Source organism: Trichoderma gamsii (assembly GCF_001481775.2).
Source record: "Trichoderma gamsii strain T6085 chromosome Unknown Scaffold_10.2, whole genome shotgun sequence".
Taxonomy (NCBI): Eukaryota; Fungi; Ascomycota; class Sordariomycetes; order Hypocreales; family Hypocreaceae; genus Trichoderma; species Trichoderma gamsii.
In genome coordinates, this window is record NW_020171347.1 from 509,823 (window position 1) to 526,416 (window position 16,594).

General features: G+C 49.6%; 5 protein-coding genes across 5 annotated transcripts; 1 reads left to right on the forward strand and 4 right to left on the reverse strand.

Moving 5' to 3' along the window:
- Nucleotides 1-776: 776 nt before the first annotated feature.
- TGAM01_v203775 (hypothetical protein) lies at nucleotides 777-4,299 on the reverse strand (the record flags this gene model as incomplete). The annotated part of the gene is made up of 5 exons (XM_018803915.1): nucleotides 777-1,314; nucleotides 1,378-2,210; nucleotides 2,266-3,627; nucleotides 3,680-4,228; nucleotides 4,282-4,299. The coding sequence occupies 5 exons, from the start codon at nucleotides 4,297-4,299 to the stop codon at nucleotides 777-779; spliced, it is 3,300 nt and encodes a 1,099-aa protein (XP_018662966.1).
- Nucleotides 4,300-6,414: 2,115 nt separating this feature from the next.
- On the reverse strand, nucleotides 6,415-7,533 carry TGAM01_v203776 (hypothetical protein; the record flags this gene model as incomplete). The annotated part of the gene is made up of 1 exon (XM_018803914.1): nucleotides 6,415-7,533. The coding sequence occupies one exon, from the start codon at nucleotides 7,531-7,533 to the stop codon at nucleotides 6,415-6,417; it is 1,119 nt and encodes a 372-aa protein (XP_018662965.1).
- A 2,411-nt stretch (nucleotides 7,534-9,944) lies between these two features.
- Nucleotides 9,945-12,452, reverse strand: TGAM01_v203777 (hypothetical protein; the record flags this gene model as incomplete). Its single annotated transcript, XM_018803913.1, has 5 exons — nucleotides 9,945-10,075; nucleotides 10,168-11,585; nucleotides 11,683-11,810; nucleotides 11,878-12,043; nucleotides 12,112-12,452. The coding sequence occupies 5 exons, from the start codon at nucleotides 12,450-12,452 to the stop codon at nucleotides 9,945-9,947; spliced, it is 2,184 nt and encodes a 727-aa protein (XP_018662964.1).
- A 579-nt stretch (nucleotides 12,453-13,031) lies between these two features.
- Nucleotides 13,032-13,502, forward strand: TGAM01_v203778 (hypothetical protein; the record flags this gene model as incomplete). The annotated part of the gene is made up of 3 exons (XM_018803912.2): nucleotides 13,032-13,135; nucleotides 13,207-13,331; nucleotides 13,414-13,502. The coding sequence occupies 3 exons, from the start codon at nucleotides 13,032-13,034 to the stop codon at nucleotides 13,500-13,502; spliced, it is 318 nt and encodes a 105-aa protein (XP_018662963.2).
- A 634-nt stretch (nucleotides 13,503-14,136) lies between these two features.
- On the reverse strand, nucleotides 14,137-16,283 carry TGAM01_v203779 (hypothetical protein; the record flags this gene model as incomplete). Its single annotated transcript, XM_018803911.1, has 4 exons — nucleotides 14,137-14,568; nucleotides 14,637-15,120; nucleotides 15,180-15,249; nucleotides 15,299-16,283. The coding sequence occupies 4 exons, from the start codon at nucleotides 16,281-16,283 to the stop codon at nucleotides 14,137-14,139; spliced, it is 1,971 nt and encodes a 656-aa protein (XP_018662962.1).
- Nucleotides 16,284-16,594: the final 311 nt, after the last annotated feature.

Genomic DNA, 16,594 nt, shown 5'->3' on the forward strand with positions numbered 1-16,594 from the left:
AGTCTCGACTAGTATATGGAAAGCTCGCCAAACCATGGATCGTTTTCGGAAATAGTCTTGATCACGGGCGCGTCCAAAGTTATTGAAGTTGGTCCAAGCCTGGGTTGTATATTTTTCTTCTTCTTTTTTTTTACATTTGTAGACATGCTCCAGAAAGCATTCAAGATACTCTTACTTGCTCTCGATGATGGATATAGCGACGCTCCTCGAAGCTGAGCGCCTACGGCCCGAAGTATGGACACCAATAGCAAAATGGAGCTACTATCACTACCATTAATACTACCTCCAACATATACAGACTTGTTGCCTTATTCGACTGTGATTCAGCTGCTAGATAGCGATACTGAGGCGTTGAATATTAATTTTCAATTTTAAAGAGCGGTGTTCAAAACTACCTCTAAAGCAGCCCATGGAAAGTGCTTGGCTACATAAGTTCTTGGCACCCATGTTCTCCTATCGGCAGATAGATACCTATACAACAGAGCGGCGATGCACATACAAAGCAAAGGATACTAATGCATCTAGGCTAACTCGTTGCTGAAAAAGTCACCTACAATGAGTTCGCAAACAAAATTAGTTACATTGATGAGCTGTCAATCTGATTATCCATCCAGTGACTGCTAGATTCTAAACTCTTATACGAATCAATCATTGACTCCAAGTTTTAGCCGTCAAGCTTCTTGGGTAACATAAAGTCAATCTTATTGATAGACACTATTCGTACATACATGCAGCCCAGCGCCCATACATTCATAGTAGTCTCAGACCTTTCTCTCTCACCAAAACTCAATCTTCTTCTTTTTGCCAGCCGAAACAACTGCTGGTTCGTGGAACGGGTCATGGTTACTGACATATCTCCTGGTGTTGTTTGACGCCCCGATTGAATCCATGTGCGTAACCATACCAAATGCCGGCCGAAGTATATCTCCAAAAACGCCTTGCCCTTCGAGAAGGCCCATATCCCAAGCAGTCTTGTTACCACTCTCGAGCTGGACATTCTCCTCGAACAAGGACGAGAGACGAGAAGATGTTATACTCGCTTCCATATACTGATGAGGCAAATCACTGCTCGCTGAGCCATCAGGGGTGATGAACTTTCTTCTTTCTGCTATTTTCATTCGATTGCGGTCGCACATGACTGGAGAAATGCCTTCTTTCAGTATATGCTTCATCGCTATCGAGAGAAGAGAGCTGTCCGCTTTCCCCTGGTGCCGGAATTTTGCCACTTGGCGCATGGTGATGTTCTTGACGGCGGTGTGGACATCTGAATTCTCGAAAAACTCGATTGTTACATTGCCGTTGTTGGCATCGACGCTGCAGCAAGCCATCTGTTAGCTTAACATTATCGTGCTATGCAAGTGCTCCCAGTTGCCTTACTAGATGGCCATCTGCTCAAACAGAGACGCAGCAAACTTGACAAATCTCGCCTCCCCTCCCAGAGCAGAAGACCGAGCTCCATAAGCTTTCATATCCCATGCTCTTCCAGGACAGTGCATGTACATGGAGAAAAGTTCCTTACGTGGGCCCCTGCATCGATACTGAAACGTCTTGGCGTTCAGCTCGAGGACGAAAGATTCATCTCGGGTGTCGGGAAGTTTGCACTGAAAATCGTACCAGATTTCTCTCTCAGTCAGGCGCCATGGTAAATCGCCCGGTGGCGTAATATTGGCGAGCAGATCTGCATCACCTCCCATGGTAGACAAAATCGGCGAGAAGCCGACACAATCCGGTGGAAATTTGGAACCATTCAAAAAGTTGACCGCCTCAGTGACTGATTGATACGAATACTCAGAAGCGCTATTTTTCACCATACTTGGAGCCAGCTTTTTGATATAGATGCGCCCGAAGATGACTTCCAATGAAATGTGACCTGGAGAATGCTCAAGGGTCTGAGACATTGCTTTGAGACGGTCTTCTGAATGACGCAGAACGTCACTCTTCTGTGGCGCAGCGTAGTCGAGGTGATTGTCGGGTATTTTGTCTCTCGGCTCCTTAGACTTATTCTTACTTCTATCACATGTTGAAAGGAATATTTCAGTCGAAAGGGGTCGTAGTTGCTCATTGGTAGCTTGTACATTAGCAACTTTCCGCCGCTCTTGCTGAGTTCGAGAACTCGACAGCTTGGCAGCATCAGAATACAACACTAGTCTTCTTACTTGCTTCTTTGACGATGATGGGCCTCCTCCAAGTGGTGGAAATTCATCTTCAGACTGGAGAAGCGTTTCTGTCAGCGTTGGATGATTGTCAGGGCATATGTGGACTTACCACTGGATTTGGTCCTCTTTTAGCCGGTGCTCTAGTAGTCGGGCGGTCTCCTAACGTAGGAGGTCCAAGAGCGTCGAGTTTCTTTTGTATACACTCTCGGCGTGCAGCTTCTTTGCGAGCCTCTTCCTCTAGTCGGCGGTTTCTAGCGAGCTCGATACCCTCGCGCATCAAGTTTTTTTGATGTTGAGTATCGTCTTCGGGCTGATGAGGAACAGGTCCCTTGGTTACTTTGCTGTTGGCACGGCCTGTTTTTTGATTCATTGTTCGGTAAACTTCTCTCGGCTTTTCTTCCATCAGTCCGAACCGAACCAAGCTATCAGAAAATACATTCATCTCCCGAGCTTCAAGGGGATTGCCCTCGTCCATCATCATGGAGTCGTTGTCCAGCACAGGACAAAACACGTTCTCTATTTGAGGAATTTCGCCGCTTAAGAGACACGTATTGGATAAGCCGTTAACTGAAGCTTGCACAATATTTACTCTTGAGGCTTCTGGTTCGTTATCCAGCATAATCAGATCATCAGACTGTTCAAATTGATCAATTTGCATGATTCCTTTGTGAAGCTTTCGAAGCCCATCGTCGATCGGGCTTAACTCCATAGCATTGAAAGCTTCGCTACCGCACTGAGACTCTTTGCTTGACTCATCAAAGGAGATGAGAGGCTCATCTTGAATGAAGTCATTCATCTCAGACTCGGATTGAGCCGCGTCTTCTATGCCTTCTACCCAGTCGGGAATAGACTGGGGTGGAGGAGGGTTCTGAAGCAAAGTCTCAACAAAGCGCGATCTCAGTACAAGTTCTACTGAACTTTTTTCTCTGACTGCAGACGTATAGACCTGTCGATCTAAGGCAGGCGGTCGTTGGAAAATAGGAACTTCTCCTCCGTCGTTCAGCTCAGGGCCCGGGGATCCGTGGCAACCTTCTGCTCCTTGTTCGAGCACAGCTGACTCCATAACGCCTGCTTTTGGCTTGGGTTCTTGTAATTTTGCGGGCGCAGAGACCTCCTTCGCTGCAGACGGTGGTCCATATGGCACCGGGCGGATATCCGCAAATCGTGGCTTGGAACGGGGATGAAAATTCTTGAAGACTTGAAATCTTTGTCCCACATTAGCTTTCAGTGCATTTTGCAATGGGTATACAGTTTCATCAGGCACCCAGTGCCCAAACTTGTTCTTCTTCTCCATCCTGATGGCAGCCGCGTTCAAAAGCAGGGTATACTCATTTGCTATGGTAAGATTGCCGCATGGAACGGCAAACGTCGCCTGGTGCAATCCAATCCGGTGCAGCCATCTATATGCGAGCCGCACATCTCCTGGTCCTTCAGGCAGAATGGAGTGTGTTAAAACCTTGATCTTGCTTGACTACATCGTATTAGGCGCGGTGAACCTTTGTGCAGAACAAAAAGATACTTACCAAGAGACTCAGCACTGTCTCAAGCTTCGTAACCACCTTCTTGAGGGCCGCCTCCGAGGTAGAAGATCCGATATATACCAGATTTTGTCTCATATTGCAAGCAATTTGACAATCATTACAAAGAGCAAAGTCGGCGGTGGTAGCTGGAGCATGATCGGATTTGATTAGAAGGCGAAATGCAGATAAGAAATCCTCAAAAGTGCCACTTGAATTCTCAAGTCCCCTCCAAATTTCCTTGTGTGGAAGAGAGCCCATGAACGCTGGATATTGGAACTCAATGTATTCATCATATGTATCTGTACCGGGTGATTGGTACACCATCCATGATGCCAAAAGTGGTTCCGGCGCTTTCATTGTGACATTAACTTGAGGAACGTTGGCGTCAGTCACGTCTTTTGGGGCATCAAGTTCTAGACGGACAACTTCAGCATTCACCAATTCAAGCAGAAGGTCTTTGATAATGCGAGTCACAGATTCTTTGTGCTTGTCCATGGTAATACATTTGAACCATGGGATATCCGGCTCGTACAGAATTTCATACAGCTCGCCCTTGAAGGATGATCAGCCAGGCATCAAGTGAATCAAAATACAGTAACACATACATTTGGACAGGCTGACATGGCTGAATCAATGATGTGCTTGACGCCTCGTGGCAGCAACGGGGGATTGCACGTAATGTAGAATTCAGCGAACCCATCTTGTTGATCCATCACGCAAAAACTTTGTCGTCAACGCAACGAAACAGAGAACTTGAGGAATGTAACCAGCCGACTAAATAATGATTAGTATCTTTGCTTTCTGTGCATCTCCATGTCAACTTTATGATGGAATCTCGTGACGAAAAGTGATATCCATGGAAGCAGAAGGCGAATTGGACAAACGCATGCTTACCAAGATCTTTAACAGCCGTGTAACCTCAGCCCAAGGATAGGCAAACCTCTACCACGATAGAAAGATCAAACAGGTAGATGCACAAGACAGCCTTGAAGATTGTCAGGTCGATGTCACAGAAGATCAGAGAAGCCAAACACAGGCGCCCAACGCGAAACCCAAGCTGGCACCAATGTAATCAATACACCAGTGCAAAGGGCGCCGAAACAAAGAACGCCGGGCAAGCTGCAACGACGAAATAATGATGTGCTGGCAGAGAACAGAGGAGGATGGTGTTTGTATTGCGGATAAATAACGCAGGGCGGGAGGTGAGGAAAGAAAAAGTGAAGAGCGAAAGAAGAGAGAGGGAATAAGATAAATAAACAAAGCGAGAAATTATATCTGATTCGCATCTCTGTGGGCAGCTGCCAGGCGAGTGGCAGCTTGAATGACAGGTGCAGCGTCAGGCACGTGTTCTGCTCACCGCAAAGCTTCTTGCCGTTGTAGCACGATTCACAGCATCAATGCAGATAAGCGTTGAGAGAGAGGATAAGGATAAGGTTATTCATTTTTTGGTTCTAGAGCATAGCATCATACCTACGGTATCTTTCGTGAATAACAACGTGTGGTTTGGGAAGTGGGAGAGTTGCTGCATTTTGTCCAGACGTGGTCCGCGTTCACTGCCCAGTACGCGACTCAAAATGCTTGAGATGGCGATCTGGGCCTTTATTGTGTGAAGTGTGTCGTGAATAGGTAGTTGGTGTTAAAACAAGTGAAGATTGTAACACAAGCAAGCTTCTTTTGTTACACGATGTGTATGTGAAATACAGCACACTATCCTTAAGACCAGGCACGATGATCTAGATTTATGCTGAGCCAGCTGTGAGCCATACCTCAGATGGTTGAACGTGTTTCGATAGCCTACTTAGATACTTGAAGTGGCAGGATCGGTGGTCTATACTTTGGAAATATCACCCAGTCACATAATACTCAGAGCCGACTCCATCCAGGACACGTGCAAAATTGACAGGAGGAAAAGTATTCAATGTACAGTCTAATCCAATATAAATATATTGTGTCTGCTTTCGTAGTCCTTATCTTGCCATTCTCTTAATGCCTATATATGACCCTTTGTTTCTTTGTTTATTTATCTAATTGTGATGCGTACTTCTCTCGCAGGTAAATCTCTTCTCGTTCTAGCATCTAGTATCTAGCACGCAGTATCTGGCTATAACAAGGTGGAGTCCCTTAACGGCCAAATACAGCGAAGCAGTAGAGATTTATACGATGTATATTTCTTCTTTTCTTTGTTCTTGGTTTAAATGCATCCAACGCCAAGTGTATCGTAATAGCAAAGGCTTCCCTAACATGCGAAAGGTGGAAGATGGAAAATAGAAGGGAAAAAATAAAACGAGGGGAAGAGGAACATCATATCCTGTCTACAACCAACTTATCGCTTTCTTTAAACATTTATAGCAGCGAGTGAAAAAAAAAGAGTATAAAAGACAATAATAGTAAAAAGGACAAAAAGAATTGAGAAGAAGAATCAATTGTTGAAAACAGAGAGAATGGAAGAGGCGATGGGAGGGAGGCGGAGAAGATGTGGTATCATTATATAAAGTCGCTGTGTATTGTATAAAGGCGGTGTGAAGTATAGCGGGAGAAAAGAAATGTCGAGCAAGTAAGAAAAAGCCATTTAGCATAGAGCCTCCATGAGAATGCACCGACCGACAAGATTGAAAAAATAGAGAGCAATAACGCCAAGAGAAATGTGGCCGTGAGGGAAAAGAGAGCCCTGGGAGGGTTAAATGCAAGAGAACAGCAGAGCGTGGGCGAAGAGAAAGTGGTACTGGTTGAATGCTTCATTATTGGGCGCCTTGGACGTTCTCTTTGACATTCAGGGCCCATCTCAACTTGTGAAGCGTCTCTCGAGCTTCGTCTAATAGCCTCTGCTGCTCCTCTTCCGTCTTCTTGGCGTTCTCCTTCATATCCTTTAAATCGGTCTCTTGCGTCTCCTTGTACTGCTCAAACAATCGCGCAATGTCCTCTTTCTCGCGCCGTAGCTTCTGGATGTTGCTGTCCTGCTGCTCGCACAAGTCTCGCAGGGTCTGGATCTTATCGTCGTCCGACTTGCGCTCGTCAACGATGGTGTTGATCTCGGTCTTGATGGTGGAGATGGCCTTGTTGACTTCGTCGCCCTGGTCGCGCCAATGAGAGGAGATGGCATTGTACCGGCCCTCCATCAGCTGCGCGTAGCTTGTCGCATCGTCTACTTGTGTCTTGGCGTCGCGTTTGACCTTTTCCATCTCGTCTTTCCAGTTTCGCTCCAGCTCCTGGGCCGCCACCGTCTTCTTCTTCTCGGTATCAACCGTGGCCATCAGTGTTTCGACCTGTCGTTCTTTTCTCGCCAGCAGCGTCTTGGTGACGTTTGCTTCTAGTAGCCGGCTCTCGTAGTCGCTGATCATGCGCTCCATCTTGTCCTCGACCAGTTTGGCCGCCTGCTTCGCTTCTTCCGCTCGCAATTGCTCAATCTTGATCTCGCGCTTCAGGGCTTCATTGTCGCTGACGAGTTTGTTGATGACTCGACCCGTCTTTCCCAGGCCGGCTTTGCCAATTGTCGAATCCCACTGCGCGCTATCGTGGTTGTCCTGGTCCCCTTCTGCCATACCGCTGGTCTCTTCGGGGGGCGGCGTCGATTCCACAACCCTCGGCATGAGGCCATTGGCGTTATTTGAATTCGCGGACGAGTCGTTGGCGGCGTTGCCGACATCAGGCTTGGCCGCAGGCGACGGTGCTCTCTCAATCTGGGCGCCGTTGGACGCTGTGACGGACAGGGCGCTGGCCTTGCTGTTGACGCTGCTGGAGAGGCCGCTGGCGAGGTTGCTCTCGGGACTCGTCTCGGAGCCCTCGACGCTGGGCACGCTGCGGATCGTGGCCGTTCGGGCCAAGGCCTGCTTTGAAACGGAGGCCGCACGACTCGGCATGGCGTTGACGGTGCCGGCAGAAGCTGGTGTTAAGGTCCTCGTGCCTGGAGAATCATCTAGCGAGGGTGAGAGGGCTGCGAGTTGTGGCGGCTCGGGATTAGCGAATGAACCCGGCTGAGTAAGTAGGAATAGAAAGAGAGTGTGATGGTGGAAAAGCAAAGATGGCGTCGGTGGAGGCTGCTGCAGATGTGATCTGTGCAGTGCAGTCCAGTACAGTGTGCAAGTGTGGGATAAGATCCAACGGTTGTGCAGCGAGCGCAGCACTATTTGGCACAAAGTCTCATCTGCAATTAATATGAGTGGTGGGTACGGCAAGCATTCGCTCGTTTTCGCGTAAATGAGCGGCAATGCAGCGCGCTGGCCGTCACTCATTAAAAACTGGACCTGGCAGCGAGGACCTGCGTCAACGTGCAGCGAAGCAAGGGCACAGAGGCGAGACAAGGCGAAGAAGGGAAGAGAGAAAGGCGAAAAGGCGAAAAGAAAGAAAAGAGAATACACAAAAGCATACCTGGAGATGGAGCTTGGCGATTGGCGAAGAATTGCTTCGAAAGGCGATGAAGGGGACTCTTTTGCAGCATCTTTTTGTCTTCCATGTCTATGATGGATTACGTACTGTATCTGGATCTGATCAATGCTATGCAGTGCCGGGCCCTCCTTTATCTGAGGCTCGAGAAACTGCCAGTCGTGTTTCGTTTCGGTTATGCTGCAAGCACTAATGAAACCGATCCGTCGTCTTAATCTTGCGCTGTCAAGTCAGCGGCCGCGGAGCCGGCGGGAGACCCTGGATGACGAGCCGGGGTGGGTTTTGTTCTGCAGGGAGAGGAGAGCTGAAGCGATGGAATGAGATGAGCTGAACTGGGGATTGGTATGGATGTGACGACAGTAATAATAGCGTTCGCTTCTCCGCAAAGAGAGAGGAAAGAATACAGATCAAGCCCTGGGCAAAATAAACAAACAGATGGAAGCTGTTGGGTGATGAAAGCCAGCTTCAACACATAGTATATCCCGGGTCAAAGGGGTCTTAAGTACATGTATTAATAGCAGCAAGGTGCATGATAGTCTCAAAAGGGGAGTCTCAAACTGCACCAAAGAAAAAAGCGTCACGCTCTGATGACAGAAAAAAAAGAAAAGAAAACAATGAATCCCTTCTACCGTTCTACCTGCTCATCCAAGATGTTGTCTCTACCGCCTTTGTCTCTCCGTCTCTTCAATCAGCACTGAGCCCACTCCACCAACTACTACATGCAGTCTAGAAATCCAGCCTCAATAAAAAATTACTGCTGCAAGGGCTTTTCGCTTTGTCCTTTGGAGGCTTCACGTATCACTGCGCCGTTAGCTGGAGAGGTACTGCGGACAGAGATCCGGAAGATGCAGCCGCTGACCAGGCAACGGTGGCGCTTTAAGTAAAGGCGGGAGCAGCAACTCCAATAGAACGTCGCCATGATGTTATTACGGGCCGTCGCGATGATGTCAACACACACGTCCTACTTCATGCACTACCTAGGTACTTAGGTAGATAGTGCGAGTAATACGTAAGGTATTCAGCCCTTGTAGGCATGTACTAGTATCATAGTACTGTTACTTATACGAGAAACGAAATACGGGGTATTGCTACTGTCTTGGATCAATAGTTGGCAATCCAACGGTGTCGTTATTTTTCCTTGCATGGCCTAAGCCTCGCTAGCGAGATATAAGCTACAGGGCGCCCTGCCTAATTATTCGTTGGTGAACAACAGGAACCCATTCCATCATTCTAACAGAAGAACATTCGTAAGCATCTCTTCAGAGAGGGTTATTTGCTTTTAGTATAGAAAAAAACGTAATAAAATTATTCGTTACCGAATTAATATGCGAAAAGAAGACAAGAAGAAAGAGGGGAGAAATGAAACATCTCTTCCATATCATAATGGTATTTTCGCAGCGACTAGGCACCTAGGTATATCCGCTCGCCAAATTTTGTCCAAATACAAAATCCCATCTCCGACCTTCTAGCAATACCTACACTTTTGACTGTTGGCAGCATTCATCCCATTGTGAAATTCGCACCCTTGTATACACATTTCTCTCTCGCATCCCGGATATCCGCGCCATCTTTTCTCGTATTCCCGTAGCAGTGAACATATATGGCTGCTTGCCTGCCTGATGTCTCCTTCATGTGTACACTAATTTCTACGCCATAATTATGACTTATAACCAGTAAAGTCTCTGTCTCCGTCTCTGTTCCGCGGCCTCTATTCTGTCCAATCATGGCCTGCCCTTGCAATCTGTGATGATCCCATCTAAAGTTGAAACAACGCCTATTCGTTTGATGCAGCTGCTATGGCTGCTACATTTCTCATAGTTCGAACTATGGGCATAACCTCCGGCCCTCTTCCTTCTAGAATACACTGCAAAGTGATAAACTCCGGTTCTTATGCGGCGATTGCATCTCCACCCGGTGCGGATGCGGGACTATCGTTATTTTCGCGCTTTGTCGCAGTTTCTATGAACTGCGGCCGATACTTGGTCAAATACTTGGCTGCCATCGTCCTAGCATCCTCATCTGTACCAAATGTTAGCTTCATCTCTCTATTGACAGGCGTATATATGCGCGTGCTGAATGAAGGAAAGAAGGGAAAGGAGAACATCACATACAGTCTGTCCATATATCTTGAACAACGTCCAGCGCAGCTTCTTTAATGGGAGGCCGCATAATCACCAAGTACAGCAAGCTAGTCAATGCCAGTTGCGTCACACTCGGATCACGGCACATGTGCTTCACACGAGAGAGAATCGCTCGGTTCAGCTCGGGAATTTCGCTCAGGAAACGAGTAAGAACCTTATCCTGCGGGCGTAGGTAAGGGAGAAATCCGTCAATGAGTCGGAGCGTGCACTTCTCGTAGTACATCGGATGGTCTCCGCCAGCTTTCATCTGCACCTTGTCGTTGTACCATTCCTCGCAGAGCCATGATACTGCAACGTCGATGTGGTTGCGAAAGTCTTCCATGATGTAGTTGTAAAGTATCTCCCGGATACTGTTGTTGAGGGATGGTGACTGAGTCGATTCGTCCGCCTCCCCCTTTACTGATATTTCCTGAAGGCCTGCAGATGATCGTGTCGCTAACCGCGCCAAGATGGTCATCCAGGAGTCTCTGCTCTCAGAGCTTGCCGCAAGCCGGTTGAAGCCAGCCTTTTGTTTCTTTACACTCGGCTCTTCCAGTGACTTCATCATGTCCAACACTCTTGTCACTGTTCCACTGCCCGCGTTGAGAGCCATCTCCGGCGTCAGCTGCTGTGGCTGAGGAAGGCTAAAAGATTTCAGCCCAAGGGTATCATCGAAGCTTATTATAGGTTCAGCTGCAGCAGGTGCCGGCGCATTATCCAACTTGTTCAAGATCTGCTCCGTATCCTCGGCCTGATAAAAGTCTGGCTCATAGTCGTCTTCGTCTTCTTCAACGCCGAGAGGAGCAGTGTTTGGATTCAGCTCCGGAGGAGGGTTGTTGTTGAGCATCTCCAGTCGGCCGCGAACACCATCTACAGCCTTTGCTAGGACCTGGGGATCCAGCCTAGACAAAGTATTCACAGCGATTCTGGCTACGAGGCTGTGGGGAACCTGAGAGGCGTCGAAGAACTTGAGTCCATCGTTGCCAATGAGGGTAAAGACATCGGCCAGGCTATGGGGACCTGGGCCCAAGGGGGGGATCTGGATTTGGGAGGCTTCAATCCGCGGGCGCTTGACATCATATCCATCTTGCGGCTTGGGCTCCAGTGGTCTTTTCCGCCCGGCACCGTCAAAGAGCTCGGCCACCATACGCATTGTGCCCTCGACATGCTGCTGTATTCTAGGCACGATTGGGTTATGGGGGTCTCGCTTAGTCAGGTGAATCAATAGCAACCGGGCCGTTTTCTCCATGGATTTGATCATCACCTTGGTCTTTGGGGTCAATGGCGAGTTGGCGGCTTGTAGAGGGTTGAAACTGAGCAATGCATTGAGAATTCGACTTGATGTAGTTGGGCGAGTCCGCACCATAATGGACAAGCAATTCAAAGTTGCGTCTACTAGAAGGCCATCGCTAAACTAGGTGAGCACCGCGCTTGCAAAATCCCGTAGCGTACAGGCCGTATGTACAACACAGACACGAAGAGGATAAGGGGAGAGAAAAGGCTTACTTGTTCCCTTGAAGGATACTCAGCATGCGGTCCAACAGCCCGCTCGCTTCAGCCTCGAGATTTCTAGGATCGAGCGTCTGGTGGTTGGGTGGTACTTTGTCTAAAGAGACGTCCAAGCCGCCGCCATACTAGAATGACATTGAACGATGAGAATACTTGCTCTGCTTTACTTTGGGATGGGCCTTTATATCTTACCCTATGTTCAGCCCCCGAGGCAACGCTCTGCGCCAGCACTACCCGCTGAGCAAACTTTATGCAGCATATCCTCACCGTCGGTGGGACATTATCCCACATCTGTAGGATCTTCTGCTTGATACTCACCATCCGCTCCCACGTCACGGTATCGTAGCTGTTGTTGATGCTGCCAGCAAAGAATAGTCAGTAATCATAGCATTCCCACATCAGTAGCTAGGAAGAGAGGCCACCAACATCCACCTCATGGCCAGCGGATAAATGCTCGCTGCCGTCTGTATCACATTCCGTAGCACTTGCGGATCAACCTCCTGCTCAATCAGCGACTCTAGCGTCGTCAACACGTATGGCTGTATCGTCTCCTTCTCTGAATTTGGCAGCGCGGGCGTAGCAAAGGCCTCGGCCAGAAAGTCCGTGACCCATCGTCGCAGCTCTATAGGCGCCTGGGGCCCAATGATGGGGAGAATTCCTCTGACGACGCTGGGATAGTACTTGACATCGCCTAGGACGAGCTTGCGCGCATCGTTGAGCTGGCGAATCTGGTCTGGCACTGAGAGGGAGGATGCGGCAGCAGCCATGACGTCGAGCTAAAGAGCTTCGAGATGGGTGGCTGGGCAGTCGTGAATCTCTCAGTGGGCAATCGATATGAATGGCGGGCACAGAGAAGCGGACAACATCAGACGGAGAAAATTGCGGAATAGCGATGCAGCATTGAGGTCGCGCGACAAAAAGGCTAGGCTACTGGCATAATATATCTTTTCTTCTTCTAGTCGTCTGGTATCGTCATGCCCTGCGCCAATCTCCCACTTCCAGCCAACCGCAGCTCGTCGCACGGCTTCGCAACAATCGGATGGGGCGCCGGTCGATAATGGCGCTGGAGGGGGTTGTCGTATGTTGATGTTGGGGAAATAGCAGGCAGGCAGTGTATGTTGATTGGCTTTTGCTAACTTGGAGTGCCTGGGCGAGCTTGCGAAGGTTTTGGCGACGGAGAACGTGACGCGGGTCCAAAGTGGCTGATCCCTGCTGGAAGAAGCGTCCAAACGTGCTCTATAACTTGTACCAGAGCGCCAAGCTTTAGGCGCCCGAGGCTGCTAAAAGCGTTTAGCCGGGGAAATGCCGTTTTGTTACAGCGCTCATCCCACTCTGTGGCGCATGGCATGATACGATCCATTTCGGCCTCGAAGCGGCGCATTGATCCCAATAACTTGCTGTATTTTCCCAGGAAAAATCCAGCTTCGGCCCTCGACATACAAGCAATGGCGTTTGTTCTCCCTTCATACGAATTATTGACTATACAGAATTGCGCATCGCTAACTGACAAACTCATTCCAGGTCTCACTCTACCTACTACGACCGGCGACTGCGGCAAGGCCCAGCCCTCGTCCGAGCCAGACGACCATATCTCTTCAGAAACGCCGCCACAGGACTTGGCCTCTTTGCGCTTGTCTCGGGGATTTGTATGTTTTATTCAATGTGTCAAGCTCTTTCCATGCTCTTTACCGATCTTATCGAGCGCTCGCGCTGATTTCTTCTTTACAGACTACTATACAATCAATGCCGTTGGCCAGGACGATTTCGCCGACGTCAAGGTGCCCGACGAGCCTCGAAAGCCGGCCCAGGCTAAATAAATAAGAAATTAGGATAAACTACGACAAAAGGCAAGAAGGAATGGAAGAATGACATGTCAAAAGATTTCAGAGGCGCTTCGGCGTTGCAAATTACGATCCGTCAGCTAGATTTGCTGTGTATATTACTAGTCAAAATTCAAGATGACTCTATGCTTTTACTCTCCAATACATCAGAAAAAACTCCAAGCAATCGCATTCAACTATATAAATACTTTGCCGTCCTTTGCTATTTGTAGGATAATATGAAAAACAAGCCACCCTTGCAGAAAAGTTATAGACCTCCTTTCTGCCACGTAAAACAAACAATCCATTCCCGCCAGTGCCAGCTTCCTAAAACTTGGACATGAAAACGCCGCCATATCTTTATTACCCGTTTACCCAACCTGAATTCTCAAGGGCAAAATACGCATGTACACATATACAGACATGACCTGCTGCAAAGAAAAAAAAGGGGAAAGAAAATAGAAAAGAGGGTAGGAGAAGAGAAGAGAAGAAAACATAGGCCGCATTTCCCTTACAAGGAGCCAATGACAAGCCTTGATCTTGGGTATCATTAATATCTGAACGCAGAAATCCTCATGCCATAGCCCGATTGGGCGGTTTATTCTTGAGCGATGCAGGGAGTGGACAGGCGTCAAGCCGCTGCTGTTTTTGAGCTGCGACTGAGTCCTGGCATGCTGCCCATTCGTTTCATTTGGTGAGACGCTGGGTTCAAGAGATTCCGCGTCATTTCTGGAGATTCAGATAGTCGTGCAGAGAGAGCTGCAGGTGATCGAGCTGCTCCCGGGCCGTCAAGGGCTGTCTTGGAGTCGGCTGCAGGAGGAGGCGCGTTTGGAGGCGCGTTTGGAGGCGTTCGACCAGCAGGAACAGCCGATGCAGCAGCCTCGGGGCGTGCTTCTGCCGAAACCGGATGCGGGTAGAACTTATGGCTTGAGTGGTTTGGGTTCGCCCAAGGTGTGTTCTTGACGAACTGCTCTCCCGCCGGGTCGAGGCGAGTCAAGTGTGGTGGTTGATATTCCTCCCGAAGATGGCTTATCGAAGGCTTGTGTCGCACGCGCCGGGTTCGCTGATATGCAAGTCAGCAAATGCGAAAATTCAAAGAATAGCCAGCTTTATGGAGAATCTCACACTCACTTCCATGGCGGCCAAATCAGCTTCCAGCTCTGATGCAGATGCCCCTTGAAGCTCTGGTCCCGCCGGGAAACCTTCGTATTTGGCGAGACCGGAAAGTGTCGATACCTCGGTGTTGTAGGCAATCGCATTCCTGACACGCTGTGCAGGATCTTTGGGGAACAGTAGGCCATAGTCTGGCAAGCTGTGTGCACTTCGCCGAGAACTCTGGACATCGTACCACTGCCTATTCAGACCCTCCAGAGCGTATTCTCGCTTCTCTCGGACGGCTTGGAAGTACTGGCCCCAAATTTGAGCTCTTTGCGCCACTGCGCGCCGTTCGAGGGCTTTGAGTCGGTATTCGTGCTCTCTGTTGATAGCTTGCAGCTTCTGCTCTAGCCGATCATCAAGGCATTGCTTCATATTGAGGTATTCAGGGTGTGTAGGCTCTGGGGCATGCAGCGACTGTTCTTCTTCCTCGAGTCTCTGTAGCCTATCTTTGTAAAGTCTGGGACAAGTGTGAGCGAAGCGTCATAACACGCACGGAGAGGGCAATTTTTAGCTTACCGATCCCTAAAAATACCAAACATTTCTTCGATCTGGGTCCAATCTCGGTAGGCAGCTTGCTTCTTCTCCACTGGTTGCCAATTAGCAGGAGTTCATCTCAAGGAAACAGCAAAACTTACACTCTTCCAGATTCCTCGCTGCGGCGTCAGTCTCTTCATCAGCTTCGGGCTCCGCTTCCTCTTCGGCGTGGTCGGCTTCGGGCTCGTCTTCCACAGCAGTGTCGTTCTGCTCGTCACGAATTTCGGCTTGAGATTCGCTGTCAGCATCATCTGCAATGACATTTTTTCGTTTGGAGCCACTGCGCTTGGTCTTTCTTAATACTTCGGGAATCTCGTCGTCCTGCGGCGTATCTCCATTTGTGGCAGAAGCCTCTTCGTCCCCAGGAGACGGAACTCCGCTTGGGAGATTCGCAGCCGGTGTCGCGTCATCCTCTCCCACTGCGAGATGGTCGTCGGCATCTCCGTTGGCAGCCGATATTGAGCCTGTGCGTTTCCTCACCGGCTGCTCCAGATCGGATTGTTCAAGGGCGGCAGATCGCTTCCGCTTCCGCTCCTGCGAGTCACGACGGGCATCTTCCTCGGTCTTCACAATTACCATTACAGGTTTTGTGGGCAGTTCGTTGTCATCGTTCTCTTCGTCTTCGTCGTCTTCTTCGTCTTCGTCTCTGTGGCTGTGGCTGTCGGAGCCAGAGGCAGAAGCAGAGTCATCGTCGCCGTTGACAAGTGCCCTGCGGAGCTTGCTCGGAGTGTGCTCAAAGGGCTCAGCGTCATTGAAGCGCTCAATTCCGACATCACGGTGCCTCTGGGCCTGCGGTGTGTCATAGAGTCTCAGGGTTTCAGCTTCGGTATCGTTGGCCTCAGAGTTTACGTCAGACCCTGCGTCGGAAAGGGCGCTGTCAGAGTCGGATCCGCCGTGGTCGTTGACCCGGATTTCTTCTGGGCCGAGACTGAGGTGTTCTCTGTCCAGATGCATATGCTCAATGTCTTCGTCGTTCGCATCCTTGTCGTCAACCTCGCTGAGAGGGCTGGAAATGTTGCTGTCCTCGAGGTCGCCGCCCGTAGCCACGGGGGGGAACGCAGCCGACGCCGAGGCCGTCGCTGCCATTGTGCTGCCGATGGCGCAGAGCAACACACCTTTGCAGATTGTAGGAGAATGTCGGCAGCGGGACGTGAGCAGTGAAGGGTGGCTTCAGCTCCCGTCAGTCGATCACCTGGTCAGGGCCGGCGCGGCCACCACAGGTCTAGCGAAGAGTTTGAGCGGGCGGCGCCGTGCTGAGACGGCGACGGCGGGGTGGGTTTTGAGAGCGAAAGCCGGTGTGGTAAAATGTCGCTGGTCAAGCTGGAGCTCCAGCAGCGTCCGCAGCGTCTGTATTGGCCTGGTGAAGCCTGGGCAAGATCGTGGCAGTGTGGAGAGAA